The sequence below is a fragment of the Engystomops pustulosus genome, chromosome 5 (assembly GCF_040894005.1).
Source record: "Engystomops pustulosus chromosome 5, aEngPut4.maternal, whole genome shotgun sequence".
Classification (NCBI taxonomy): domain Eukaryota; kingdom Metazoa; phylum Chordata; class Amphibia; order Anura; family Leptodactylidae; genus Engystomops; species Engystomops pustulosus.
The window spans coordinates 138,827,329-138,842,229 of NC_092415.1; the positions used below are offsets into that span (position 1 = coordinate 138,827,329).

At 38.9% G+C, this 14,901-nt stretch overlaps 1 protein-coding gene and 1 long non-coding RNA gene across 6 annotated transcripts in view; one reads left to right on the forward strand and one right to left on the reverse strand.

Annotated features, from left to right (window-relative positions):
* The window catches only part of COBL (cordon-bleu WH2 repeat protein), a 331,678-nt gene that overhangs the window by 220,466 nt on the left and 96,311 nt on the right, over positions 1-14,901 (reverse strand). For all 5 annotated transcript variants that reach the window (XM_072153170.1, XM_072153169.1, XM_072153165.1 and 2 more), the window contains 2 exons: positions 6,986-7,196; positions 3,806-4,034 (listed from right to left, as the gene is read on the reverse strand). In XM_072153170.1, coding sequence (XP_072009271.1) covers positions 3,806-4,034; positions 6,986-7,196 — 440 coding nt within the window. The remainder of the gene's footprint in view (positions 1-3,805; positions 4,035-6,985; positions 7,197-14,901) is intronic.
* LOC140134195 (uncharacterized) lies at positions 7,954-11,352 on the forward strand. The gene is made up of 3 exons (XR_011856112.1): positions 7,954-8,046; positions 10,073-10,264; positions 11,137-11,352. It is a non-coding gene; the product is annotated as an uncharacterized lncRNA (long non-coding RNA).

Sequence of the window (14,901 nt, forward strand, 5' to 3'; positions counted from 1 at the left end):
AAAATATTACAATTTGCAGACTCCACCTCCGTTTTGTTTTAACCCCTATAAAACACGTAAAGGGTTAACAAACTTCTTAAAAGTAGTTTTTCATACGTTGAGGTGTGTAGTTTCCACAATGGGGTAATTTATGAGTCTCACTATTATTTAGGCCTCTCAGTGTCAATTAGAAGTTGAGCAGGTCCATCTAAGTACGGGTTTTGGCGATTTTACAAAAAATGTGAAAAATGGCACCCAAATTCTGAGCCTCATAACATTCTAGTAAAATATGTGGAATCTTAAAAAACCATGCCAACATAAAGCAGACATTTGGGAAATGTAAGTTATGAATTTATTTGGGTGCTTTGACTATCTGCATCAAAAGTAGAGAATTTAGAACGTTGAAAATAAAGAATTTTTCAAAATTTTTGCCAAATTTTGTTTTTTTTCATAACTAAACGCAAAAGATTTCATCCAAATTTTTAAACTAATTTGAAGTACAATGTGTCACGAGAAAACAATCTCAAAATCCCCTGGATATCTCATAGCGTTCCCACGCTATAACCCCTTATAGTGACACAGGCCAGATTTGAAAAATGGGGCCGCGTTCTTTAGGCCAAAAGATGCTGAGTCCCCTAGGGGTTAAAGTGGATAAAGGGGCCACCTCTCAAGTAGTATGGTTTTGTTATTGTATACACAGTAGGCAGTAAATATGAAAGTAAATAGGCTTGTGGGTGCCCATAATTTTCATACAACCAGGGCAGGTTTTAAAGAAGACCTGTCATCAGAATCTTACCACCCTAACAATGCCTGCTGATAAAGCGTTATAAGTCCTCCCAATTTCACCTAAAATTAGCTGCAGGTGAGGCACTGTATCTTAATTACAGTTGTTTTTCTGATATGCAAATTAGCTTTACTGACTTATGTCTGCTGGCTCTGACTCTTCTCTCTCCTGGGCTGCCAGTAAACCATGCCCCCTTATTTTAACTGTACATTACATTCATGTCATGTGACCAGATTGACATAATCTCAGTTACTTTAGCCTACATGCATTAGCAAACTGTACCCATACTGTACTATATGTATCTGATTACATGAAATCACAGCAGCCTTCATGGAGGATGGTGAGGAGTAGTAGTCCATGGAGGTTATGCTGTTATTTAATGTCATCAGAAACATACATGGAGTACATTTTGCAAATGTAAAGGGTACTGGACCTTTGATGACATCCCCCTGGTCACATCTAACCAAGCAATCTAATATGTAAAGCTGAGTGTATGTGTGTGTGTATGCATGTATCTATGTATGGCCGCAAAAGGAATCTGCACCATTCTGCACAAATTTTGCACAGCCGCTCTCTGTGACTCAGGGACTTTGAGTTGAGATGAAATTATCACCCCACACTTTCCAAAATACTCTTATTAACCACCATATACAGAAGCCATTGTCTGCTGCTGCTGTGCCAGTTAGACATTGAGCCATGATTGGTTGCTACTCTTCCACAGGTCATTAATATGAGCTCTGAGCTTTGATTGGTTACTATAGGCAATGAGTACAAGATGCTTATGTGTGAGGTAATATGGATAGGGATACAGAGAAAGGAGGAGATCTATCAGAAATGTCTGAGGGAGAGAGAGACACACAGAGACTGTCAGATAGAGAAACACACAGAGAATGTCAGAAAGAGAGAGAGACATACACACACACACACAGTTGGAGAGAGGGACACCTACACAGACAGTCGGAGAGAGAGACATACAGAGACAGTCGGAGAGAGAGAGACAAATAGAGACAGTTGGAGAAAAAGAGAAACGGTGATAGTCAGAGAGAGAGAGAGAGATATAAATATACTGTATATAAAACATGTTTTGTTAACCCATTCTATTTTGTTGTAGCTAAGAGCAGTTATTTACTACCTCGGGCAACACCGAGAGCTACAGCTAGCATAAGATAAAATTGATTTATGGGGATGTGAGCTCTAAAGAAACCTGTCACTAGCTGTATATGTGCAAATGTTCAATTTAAATTTCCCCTTGCTAAAGACCCTACAGTATGTAAGGTTTAAACAAAAGTGGAAAATGTTCCCTATTAATTTGAGTGCAGTTTCTAAACACCTTTGTCGTTTGTGTCCAATACATGATCTGGGGAGATTTTTATTCTGAGGAATACTTGAAGGATTGATAGAGAAAGTATATTGGAAAATGATAAACATACATACAATTTTCCAAAGAACGAACAACCCCTTTAACTCTGCACCCCTGATCTCTATGGATTATGCTGCTTGTTAACATGACCACATTCCAAGGACCATGTAACAGGATGACTGATTTACAGATCGAGTCGCCTATTTCTTCCATTCTCTAAACCTGAAATAGGAGACTACCTAGATTAACCAGCTCTGAGTTCCCAGGTGCTGATTAATATTTACATAACCTTCTTAAATAATGTGCACATTCCTCTGTGCTTTATTACATGGTCATAGAAGAAATCCTTTTATAGGTAGGAAGTATTTTTGCTATTTATATTTTGTTACCGCTGTTGTGATGTTTAACAGCACAGAAAAGATACAAATATTGGAAAAATCGTAGTGTCAGTAAGAAGCAACTGTAAGTATAAGTAGAATATTTACCATTATACCTATGATTATCTTTATAAGTTAGCAAAAATGCATTTAAAGTAAGACATTATTAAACTGCAAATGAAAATAAGAAAATGATTGCTGGATGTGTATGTGGAATAAAATAAATCAGACACCGTGCAGCAGGAATCTGGAGACGCTCCTAGGAAGACACCCAGGGAAGCTACATGTGTTGTCTGCATCACACTGACACACCTCATATACAAAGTCCAAAGCACATTTCATTGACAGCTGCCTGCCCACACTGGCTGCATGCCTGCCGAGTCACGTTTATTCAAAAACAAAAGGGAATTACAACTGTTCATAACACACTGTAGAGATTAACCACATTGCTTTCTTTGTGGACATGTGTGAAGTCAGAAAAAATATTTTATAATGACTTTCCCATATTCATGCCTCTTACAAACACATTTACAGTAAGTGTTATTCATATGCTGACACACTGGACAAAAAGAATTGTTCTCTCTACCCAACTCTACCCAAGTATATGGGGGGATTTGTTGATTTGTCTGGTTTCTCGTACTGCTTTATGGAAATTTTTGTCAAAAAGCACAGGAAACCAGACAATGGTGCACATTTACTGAAGCCCCTGCACCAGTTTTCTGTCAGACTTTGCACGTTCCTTTAAGTGCAAACTGCTTTCACATGTATTTAAGAAGTATCCACACTACATATGTGTCGCATACAACTCATTTGTGTCGCGGATGCACTATTTCCACACCGAAAGAGGCGTTCCAGTGCTCAGTCGGACTGTAGTGTGTTGCACGCCCAATGTTAAAGGTGCACAAAAAAAAAAAAAAGAGGACCAGTGCATGGAGTGCCAGATTCATGAATTTAGCACACCCTGCACTATAAACAGGCAAACTGCACAGTTTTACTGGTGCACAACTGGAATTTGACTTTATACTGAAGAGACTCTGTGTGAGGCCCTATTTAAGGGTTAAGAATAGAAAAATGGTTTGCCAGTAAAATACTGGTATGTGTAGTGCTTAATACTAGAGTAAGACTAAAATATGATATAAGCTAATACTAAAGTTTTTTGGGGGAGTTTGAATTCATTGTGTACAGTAGCTTACACAGTATATAGCTCTTAACAACATCATGATTGGGGTTAACACAATTAGAAAAGCCAATAATTTACACTTAAATCAACATACAATAATAAAGAATAAAGATTGAGATGGATACCTTGCTTGCTGCTCCAGGCGTACAGTTCCTTCACGCCCAGCTCATTCAGTGAGCGGGACATGTCTAGCTCTTCTTTGCTGATTATGTCTCTTAAGAGGGTCACGTTTTCATAGTTAAGTTCACATTTCTCACACACAGCTGGAAGGATGTTCCACAAGGGCACTGCAGGATTGACCCTCACAACAGCCTTCTGTGTTCCCAGGAAGTTCACAACAAGCCGGACAGTTTTCTGGGGAAGACAAAAACGAAAGGCCAAACCATTGGAATCTGTCCTCTCTGCCAAGTTTTAGCTACCGTGCAGTGTAATGGAACGCTGAATGGGCACCCTAGCTTCACCTGATCCCTGTCATACAGATCCAGTGACTCATTAGCATTTAGCTATGAAAAGGGGATGGACCAGGTAACTTGTAAAAGGAGATGAAATACTAAGCACGCCAAGCTGCTGGTTACTTAGCAAACACTGAAAAGTACAATCACACCTGCTTTTTTTTCATTTACTACACCTGACAAGGGTTTAGATAGAAGATATTTCTGAGTGGAAATGAAGCTTGTCAAGATACATGGTTGACTGCTTATAAAGAACATAATAGACCAGAAGAAAACAAATGACAGAGCATGATATGGAGGGCAACTCTTGATAGGCATGAAAAGAAGCATGACATTGCTGCTTTACACATATTAGAAAAGGAATTTGGCACATAATAAACAATTACTTCAGCAGTAGCCAGCCATGTGCTATTTAGGGTTCCCAACACAAGATTTGTGACCTATATCTGGATTGGAAGATCGTCACACAATACGGTTTTTCAAAAATAGAAACAAGAAAACACCCAGTTTGGCAGACAATAGACTATGGTATTTCATTTGTGTGTACTATTCTGACTGTCCCATGTAGACAAATCTTAAGAATAAGTGTTGCCTGAATAAGTGTTTATGAGATTAATAAGCATTTTCATCAGGTTTTTTTTTAAATAAAGTAAATCTCTACCAATATAACCCATCCAGTGCCATTTCAAGTTTCACATTGGTGATGTTTATTCTGTATGGTTTTTCCAATTTCTATATAGAAGCCTTCAGGGAATAATGTCAGTTAAAACACTATGAATACTCTATAGCAGTGGTGGTGAACCTATGGAATGGTGCCAGAAGCGCCACTCAGAGCCCTCTCTGTGGGCACCCAGGCCATTGCCCCAGCACAGAGTTGACTTGACAGGACCTCCTACATGACACATTGGTTGCCTGAGACTGCAGGATAAGACAGGAGGGGTGAACATAGCTGCTTAGCATTTGAGTGCCTACTTTTTTCACGTTCTCCCAAATTAATGCCACAATGATAATCTAAACTTCCAATCTTTTGTTCAACATATTGGTGTCCTCAGTGTTCTTATATGATTTAAAGCTGAGGCACTGCAGAAAAGAGCTACAGTTTAAATTGCCATGTTGCTACTTTATGATAAATAAGTGGATTTTGATTGTAGTTCAGTGTCTAAAAGGTTCACTATCACTGCTCTATAGTATTTAATGGTAACAGAAAAATTAAACCAAATGATTAGTGTGATTAGTGAGTTTAGTGATAAAGACATTTTAACACAAAATAATCATACCATCAGTATATAACTAGTATAAGTAGCTTGGTTACTTTCACAGCCACAGTAAAAATTGGCACATCAGTACCGGTAATTATTAGCTATTTCTTTTGTGATCTACTTCCTATAATGCTGGTAATAGGTACAAACACATTATCTGTGCCTTTAATCAAAGATTTGAAATTACTTAACTCTGTCATCTCTAAAAGAAAACCCGTGTTCATTACAGCTAAACAGCGATTTAGGGATTTGGGAAGATGAAATATACTTTAAGATAAAAGTCTGCAAAAAATATGTTACAGCAAATGGGCAGTGCAAGGCTTTATTTCTTTCATAAAAGGTGATATCTAAAGACAAAAAAGAAAAGTATTGATGGGGTTGGCCAATTTCTGATGAAAACTCTATGATGTTTACAAGCATAGAATACTATAACCCACACATTCCTTACCACAGCACATCAGTTCAGGACACTGCTCCTCATTACGCTGTAGTTATGGATGGAAGCAGCATCAGGATGCAGAAGGTAACATACATACTTTTTCTGTACTGGTTTGAAAATGAATAGCAAGTGATTGGCACTTTCATAGCCATGGTTTGCTGTGTCCCAACTCCAAAACCTTAATGGCAGGGGTAAAATCTAGTTGCTAAGCACCAATGGAAAACTGCTGGCGAACGGATACCCTACTCATTTGTAAGCTCTTGAAGCAGGAATTGAGAAGCTCCAGGGGCGTGACCCTAACCAACCTTCCACATATGTTTAAAATTTGATGCTCTTTCATGGCTACTGCATAAATACCTGGAAGATTTCCCATTCCCTGCAATACATAAATGGGAGGGTGACATGGACCTGAAAGACTTTGATCACCAAAGAGAAATTCTGGAGCTGGTACCTGTATTACCCCCTGGTAGGGTCAATGATGATCCCAGCTACATCTGATATAAAGAGTGTATAGAAGCCTGGCACTGCTATTTAGTTTCGAGCTCCAGGCTGATAAGTAAGTGTCACATATGTGGTCTGAACGATGTACATCTCATGCATATGCTATGGGATTGTAGGGAATGGAAAATACTGGACAGATGTTCTTTGCAACCTTTAAAAAAGTGGAAATACTTTGTCCTATGTGATTTAAAAAAAAGTAGAATTGCAGTAGAATATTCTACCTTTATCTATAAATGAGCTATGGACACAACAAGGAAGGAAAAAAGACGCAGTAACTGATTACACTTTGATGTCATATTTTGGAACTCGTGTACTGTCATGTAAGACAAGAGGGGGTCTTCCATGGTTGTACAAACTACATTTTGCCTTTTCATAAAAATGCCCAACCCCAGTTAGAGATTGTCTGAAAGGTCTGAAAAGAAAAATTAAAACAAGAATGTTTCCTCAAAGCAAACCAAGTTCTAAAAATAGAAAATGATTACCGTATTTTATAAAGAAGTATAAAGAACATTTAAAATAATACATTGATTAACATAATTCACATTACAAATAAGACCTACTTTTAAGCAACAATCTGAGCCTTAGAAGAGTGAATCCATTTACAGTCCATATTTACTCTACATCCAAACATTTACAATTTTGCCATTGACTTACCTCAGGAATTTTTGGAGCTGGTTTTCGAACTTTTACTTCTGTGACTTTCTCCTTCAGAAAAATAGTCTCTACATCTAAAGTTCCAATGAGGGTATTTGGCCGTAAAGTCAAGGGTTGCTGTAATACCCCAGATCGCACCTCAAGAGTATGTTGAGCTGGATTCAAGTGTTGTTGGCTGCACAGATCCACCAAAAGGTCCATCACTGCTTTGCTAGAGTCAAAATTTTAATATTTTTAGCTATTTAAAAAGTAAAATTATATCAACATCTCATGGAAGAAAAAGGTTGTGATTAATTCCATCAATTTGAAATTCAAACTGTTTTTCACAAACTGTAGCATAATATCTTATGATTGTACCGATATCTATCTCCTTAATACATCCTGCACCCCCATGACCCCTTCTTTCTTACAGACACCTGTTTCTTTATTTGTCACAGCCATAATCCTCTCTTTCTTACAGCCTACACCCCTATCCCCCCTCTGCATCTACCTGCCCCCTCTTGAGATTGCCTGCACAACATGTCCTCTTCTTTCTTCAGCCAGCATCTTTATGCCCTTCTTTAAAGGGGTATTCCAGGAATCAGAATAATTCATATACAAATGGATCCTTAAAATATGAGCTAATATGTAATTAGATGTTGTTTAAAATTTTGCTACCCTTAACAGAAAAATGCTGTGGACATACACTGTAATGGAGAACTAAAATGCTACCGGCACTTTAATCAGTCCATTGATTTCCTCCACGCAGAGCAGACACAGGACAGAAGATGGCCGCTGGTCACATGTCCCCATCACATGTCCTGCACCTGTCTGGGTAGGTCATGTGATCAGCACTACCTTTGGTTGTAGTTGGTTGGTTGCAGTGCATCCAGTATGACCAGTGTTGTGGTGTGCAGTTATGGCAGTTACACATCATTACTATGGTAACAGAGCAAGAAAGTCTGTTAGATCATCACTGGGGCTAGAGCATAAGAGGGAGGAGGAGTTACAGAGAACTAAAGGATCATGGAACTTGAAGTTTCAAGTGGCAGCCATCTTGGTGATAACTCTGCATAGATTTTGTGAGTTATAAAATCAAACTATTTAAGCTCCATTTTGTGACCAATGATATTGAGTTTTGTTATGTTCATTTATTTATAGCATAAAGGGTTTTTGTATCAGACGTTCATATTCCCAGAATACCCCTTTAATAAGCCTGCACCTACATACCCTCCTCATTTTTCAACAGGCATCTCCGCCCACTTTTTGTAGCATGCCCCTGTATCTGTCTCACGTTGTTCAGCCTCCAACTATTTTCTACTTCTTCAAACAACCAGCTCCACCTCCTTTCAGCATTGCACAATCTGAGACCACATCCTCTATTGTGTATGTGAGTAATTACAATACACTCTTTTTGAAGCAATTCTTCCATAGATGATGTCCTTCTTACTCTTACATACTTACCAACAGGTAATTTGTTGACCATAAGTGTGGGGTGACAACTGTCAGCTCTTAAAGAGAACCTGTCATGCAAAATAACCCCCCTAATCTAAATATATTTTCATAAACTGCCATTAGAGAGCATTGCCTCTATCCCTTCATTGTCCCTCTACATGCCTGTAAACCTAAGCAATGAGGTCCTAAAGCTGTATGCAAATTACCTGTGAAATGTCCAATGAAGCATTAGCATATTCAAGCTGCCCAGCTTATTCATGAGTGGGAGGCACAGCCACACCCCCAGTGCATGACTGACAGTCTGTGTAATGATGTGAGGCTGTATAGTGATGTGATGGCTGCTCCATGTGCTTACTGGTGGCCACCCTGCAGCCTGTGTGTGTGTGTAGGAGAGATACAACGGCTCCAGGCTGCAGCCATGTTATAGCAGAACATGTCAGGTACTTGTGTAGCTGATGTCTGTGTCTCTGTGTATTAGAAGGGAGAGCATGTCAGCAGGTGCAGCACACACACACTAGCCATGCTTTACTATACATTACACACAGACATGAGCAGGGGGAGGAGAGGGGAGGGGGGACAGGGGTGACATCACTGCCTCTGACCATGTGACCAGACTCATTCACATAATAAAGAAATGATAATTTTACAATGAATAATGTACGAAATAACTAGATAAAGGCTGGGATGGGATCCTTGTGAGCTGCTCCAACAGGTAGTAGTGACAGGACTAGTGACCCAGACCTGATGACAGGTGTCCTTTAACAGTGTGTTTCCTGCTGTGAGTTTATGATACAGACTTGCATGATTACACGGATTACGTTGATTACGGAGGGTGAGTACTAAGTATATTTTTTTCTATATATAAAATTTGTGCTAAAAAAACTGTACCCAAGTATATATTTGTCTGTGAGCCAGATGTAGCCATCAATAGAGCTCACCTGGCTAACAAGCCATAGGTTCCCGACTCCTGCCCTAGAATCTCGTACTTAAAGCGTCCGAGCAGTGTGTGCAAATATCCTGAGCCTCACACTTTTTATTGTGCCTAAAAGTATTACATTGTGAAACATATAATCGCGTATTAGTGATTACTAATGTGAAAACCAATTTTCTTCAAAAAGTGTGTACAAATATGCATATGTTATTGGATTGTCACCCATGAGAAACATGTTAATAATTAAGATGTTACACTTTATATAACAGAATAAAGACCATAAAGGCAAATCCTGATAAAAATCTGTAAATTGATAGACTTTATGCAATACATTATAAGTACGCCAAAATGGTGTTATTAAAAAGTACAATTCATTCTATTAAAAAAACACAATCTGATATGGCTATATTGACCCATGGAATGCAACTATGAAAAAGTTGTTAATTATTTTGTTTGATCATTTATAACCATTAAATGAGTATTCCCACAAACACAAAATTTTTAACATTTAGAATTCAAAAATAACATATTTTATAATTTGATATTATTAAAATAATTAAGTGTTTCACAGAAATATTTATAACGCGTCTTCATAAGTTATTTTTTTGTGTAATTTGGTTTCTCATGAATACGACCATAAACTCATCAACTATGGTTGCACAGATCTTCCTGTCTGTCTGATTCCCTAACATGACCGTGCATTTCCTCTGCTGGTACATCAGCTGCGCAGAATCTCCTTGCACAGATGGTGATCTAGATGGCGCTGTGATAGGTGGCTGTCTGTATTTGAATGGTGACCCAGCAAATACCTGTGGACCCAAATTGATGTTCAACGGCATGTTCAACGGCAACTGGCTGGAGAAGGCCCAGCAGCAACACATGTCCAGAGGAACACATGTCGATAAGGAAGTATGGTAAGCTGTATTATGCAAAGGTCTATATTAACAAGCCCTTATATTTGGTATATGTAACATAGCAGTGGTGTGTGTGATTGGCTATGTTACATAGCGGAGATATAGTTAGGTGATATCTCTTTATTTCTTTTATCTGTCTAACATATACTTATTAGTGATCCTATATCCATATCATATCTCTTTTTTATAAGTCAGATATTATTAGTAGAAGTAGAGTGGGGCGTGGCCAACTGAGTATGTGAGAGGACGTGTGACGCTGCAAGACCCGGCATATAGAGTCTGCACCCACCTTTGCATTCGATATTTGAGGGCAATCAATCCAATTTGGCTACCAGTACTTAATAATGCCCCTGCCATTGAGGATGCAATGCAGGTGTTCACTGTCTCTACTGCCACCCTATGGAATGCCACTAAGGAACATTTAAGGGGAATCTTCATGAGGGATATTTCCAGAACTAAGAAAAAGAGAGCAGCCAAGACAGCTTTATTAAGGCAGAGAGTAGACGATACAGAGGTGGCCTTTATAGCTTATTCCTCAGACACCAACAGGGCATTATGGCTGGAGGCACAACGACTTTTATCGGAACACCTAGTTCAGCAAGGCAGCAAACAAAAGATTCTTTATTAAACAGGTACATTTTGTGGAGGGAGAAAGTGCAGGGCATATGTTGGCCATGGTAGTTAATGCTCAAAAGCGTATTACCCATGTTGTAGAGATTCACTCTACTAGCGATGTCAGGGCTACTACGTCAAATGACATTGCGGATGTGTTTAAGCCATTTTATCAAAAGGTCTATAGCTCGAAACTAACAAAAGATAGGAGGGAAATAAATAACTACCTAAACAATTTAAAGATGCCTTCTCTATCACAGGAGCAGAGGGAAGAGCTGGAGGCCCCGTTGATACTAAATAAACTAGAGGAGGCTCTGAATAACAAGGCCCCTGGTATGGACGGCCTTCCTGACGAAGTTTCTAAAGAGCAGAAAGAAGTCTTATTACCCAAACTGTAGGAAGTCTTAGAGGATACTTACGAAACAGCCTCTTAACCAGCTAGTATGAAAGAAGCCATAATCATAGTTTTATTAAAACCAGGTAAAGATGCTCGCCTAACAGAGTCTTACAGGTCCAAATATTGGCGAATGCCTTGGCTAGGAGATTGATGCGGGTAGTTATCCACCTGGTGCACGAAGACCAATTGGGTCTATTATGCAACTTACCCCTGACAACCCTGGTGAAAGCGCGTTACTCTCACGCGATGCAGCGAAAGCCTTTGATAGTGTTGATTGGGAATACCTGTGAGCAGTTATAGAAAAAATGGGCCTTGGGCCCAAGTTCAAAAAGTTGGTAACATTATTATATACAGACCCTAAGGCCCATGTTAGAGCTAATGGGGTACTCTCGGACTCAAGTTGGGGAGGGGCACTAGCCAGGGGTGCCCCCTGTCATTCCTCCTTTGCATTGGCGGTGGTACCATTGGCACAGTTGCTGCTTGATGCCCCTACTATTGAAGGCTTTAGGTTAAAAAGTAGAAAAACTAGCCCTATATGCAGACGACCCTAACCATTCCCTACTTAATGCAATCTCTCTCTCCTGTCTCCTCTGATGCTCAAGAATAAACTGCCCTTAAAGGGGTTTTCCCACAAACTAAAATTGGGATCTACACCAAACTAAAACAAAGAGGGAATGAAATATGCCATACTGTTATAAAATGAATAAACTTTATTATTTACATAATTTGTTAACATTTACATTAAAAGGCATCTCAAGAGAGATATAAAATGAAACAGACCAGGTAAATCATCCACAAGAAAAAGTAATCCAATATGTACAGACGTTACAGTAACATTCAAATTAATGTCTGCAATGCATCATATATACCAAGTCCAACTTGCAACTAATATCATTGTATAATCACATCAACCCTTGAGAGAGACCGGCGGGTTGAAACGCGAGTTGGGGTCTGAAAACGCCAGGTTGGTCCACATGATATTCCTCTTGCAATGATTAACAACAAAGAGCAAACTTACGATGTTATGTCTTGTTGCATGATGTGATTATACAATGATATTAGTTGCAAGGTGGACTTGGTATATATGATGCATTGCAGACTTTAATTTGAATGTTACTGTAACGTCTGTACATACATTATTGTTGCTTGTGGACGATTTACCTGGTCTGTTTCATTTTATATCTCTCCTGAGATGCCTTTTTATGTACATTTTAACAGATTATGTAAATAATTAAGATTATTCATTTTGCAACAGTATGGCATATTTCATTCCCTCTTTGTTTTAGTTTGGTGTAGGATTGTACATCTATTTTTGTGAGGGCAGCCTTAGCTTCTTAGGCATGATATAGCTTGCCATATAGGTGATAGTCTTGTATGACTCCACTACTGGTACATGTGACATTTGTATTTTAAAGTTAGGATCTATCCACGGGATAGGGCCTAACTTGCTGATCAGTGGGGGTCTCAGTGATCAGACCCCCACAGATCACGAAAACTAGGGGTCCAATGGGGTCCCATGTATCTCCATCGGACCCCTCGTCGCTCCGTCAGACTAATGGAGCAGACAGCTTTGCATGACCTTTCTGCTCCATTAATCTCTATGGAGATGACGGATATTGCCAAGCGCCATGCTTGGCAATCTCCTTCAGCTCCATAGAGATTAACGGCGCAGTGGAGAGGGAGAGAGAGGGAATAAGGGATTGATTTCTGTTAGTTGGGGAAAACCAAAAAAGTTTTAAAAACTTTCAATAAAAATGTATTTGATTAAAAAAAAAAAAGAAGTAGAAACTAAATGAAAGTGTAGCTAAGCCCTGTACTATGATAACCTAGGAAATGTCAGCAAACAACAGCAAGTTCACGTGCACGAGCGCTGCAGACAGAGGTATCAGGAAGTGTCTGCTCTGCACCATGTGACTGCTCACAAGGTAAATTTGCTAATTAAGTGGTTAAAAGTTATCTTTATCATGTTAGGATCACTGTCATAATAAACAGTAGAATCTTTCCTGCTGTGAGCCTTTGAACCCTCTCCAAACACCTGCAGCCGCTGCATGACGTAGCAATACGTCATGCATCGTTAAGGGGTTAAAGTTGTACTAATTTTGTTGATTTGTACAGGTTTTTATTTCCGATTGTAATTTTAAGAGTGGGTATCTCCGGTTCTGTAAAGTATCCATCCATCCAATAGTTTTTCTAGGTGGAAGGGTTCATGAGATGGAGTTTGAAGTGTGCTCCTCCAGTCTGTCAGCTGAAGCCAAAATATAGAATGAGCTGCAGGAAACACTTTCACTTTTACTTTGCAGAAGTAAATGCACCCTCTGCATCTGTAGCTGAACCTGGGAAGGTGTGATGGTATAATGCTGTTCACATTCATAACATATTTTGGTAAAACTTAATACTAATTAAAAAGCTTTAATCTGAAAAAATTACAAAAAAAAGCTTATTTTTCACATTTGTAGTCAATTATTGGCAATTAAAAAACAATTATGTAATTAATAAAACTATCCTATCAAGTTAAAGTTTTAGATGTCATGAAAAAAAACAAAGTAAAAATTGTTATGATATGTAAAGCTTTTTCAGAGATATCATCATTTAAAGAAGCGCATAGCAGAATGGCAAAAATTTACCTGGACATTGAGGCAACAAAGACTATCGGTCACAACAGGGTTAAGAACCAGAAATGCAAAAGCGTAATTAGCAAGTCAGGAAGTACTGGGATATTTTAATTCATTGAACGCTATGGGACACTTTTATTTAGGGTCATGTGCCAGTTTTTTGTCGGACTTTGCACTTTCTTTTAAGTGTAAACTGCTTGCAAACAATTGTGTTACACACAACCGTTTTGTAGTGCGGCTGCACTATGCTTCACACAACAGAAATTTCTGCACTGAAGGTTTCCGGTGCTCAGTCAAACCGTGAGCCAGATTTCGCATGCAAAGTCACACGCCCTATGTTAAAGGTGCCCCCCCCAAAAAAAGTGGTAACCTCTGCCGGGGCAGTGCAGAGGGCATTAGAAATCCTGAACTATGCATTAAACACAGGCATATAGTGCAGAAAATAGTGCAATTTGCATTGTTCTTAGTGAATGTGCCCTATGTGTTAGGAGGAGTTGGTGAAAATGTTTTCAAATTGATGTAAAATACTGTAAACTTTTACAGAAGACGCTTGTAATTGCTATTATAGGTGACACATGTAACTAAATGATAGGATGCACGTAAACTATATGGTTTAATAAATGTGGACACACCGAACTCCTAATTATTGAGTACTTAGTGTTTAAGACACACCCAATAAAAATACAAAAAATACAATTCAAAGCATACACCATTAATCAGGGCAGTTTCTAGGTAATGTGCTGTACAGGCGAATCTCCAAATATCGCCCCCTCCCTCCTCCAAGGTACATAAAATATATACAATTCAACCTAATTGTTTACCATAAACAACCCTCCACAAATTAAAGGGGTATTCCAAGAATAAGCATAATTCTTATATAAATGGATATGATATGGATCCCTGAGGAAGTTGCATTTAGCGACGAAAAGCGTGGGGTATTTTGCCCACATTGCCCTCTATTAACACTCTGCTTGCTACAAACACTATGGATTGGTAATTATGTACCACTGATCAGC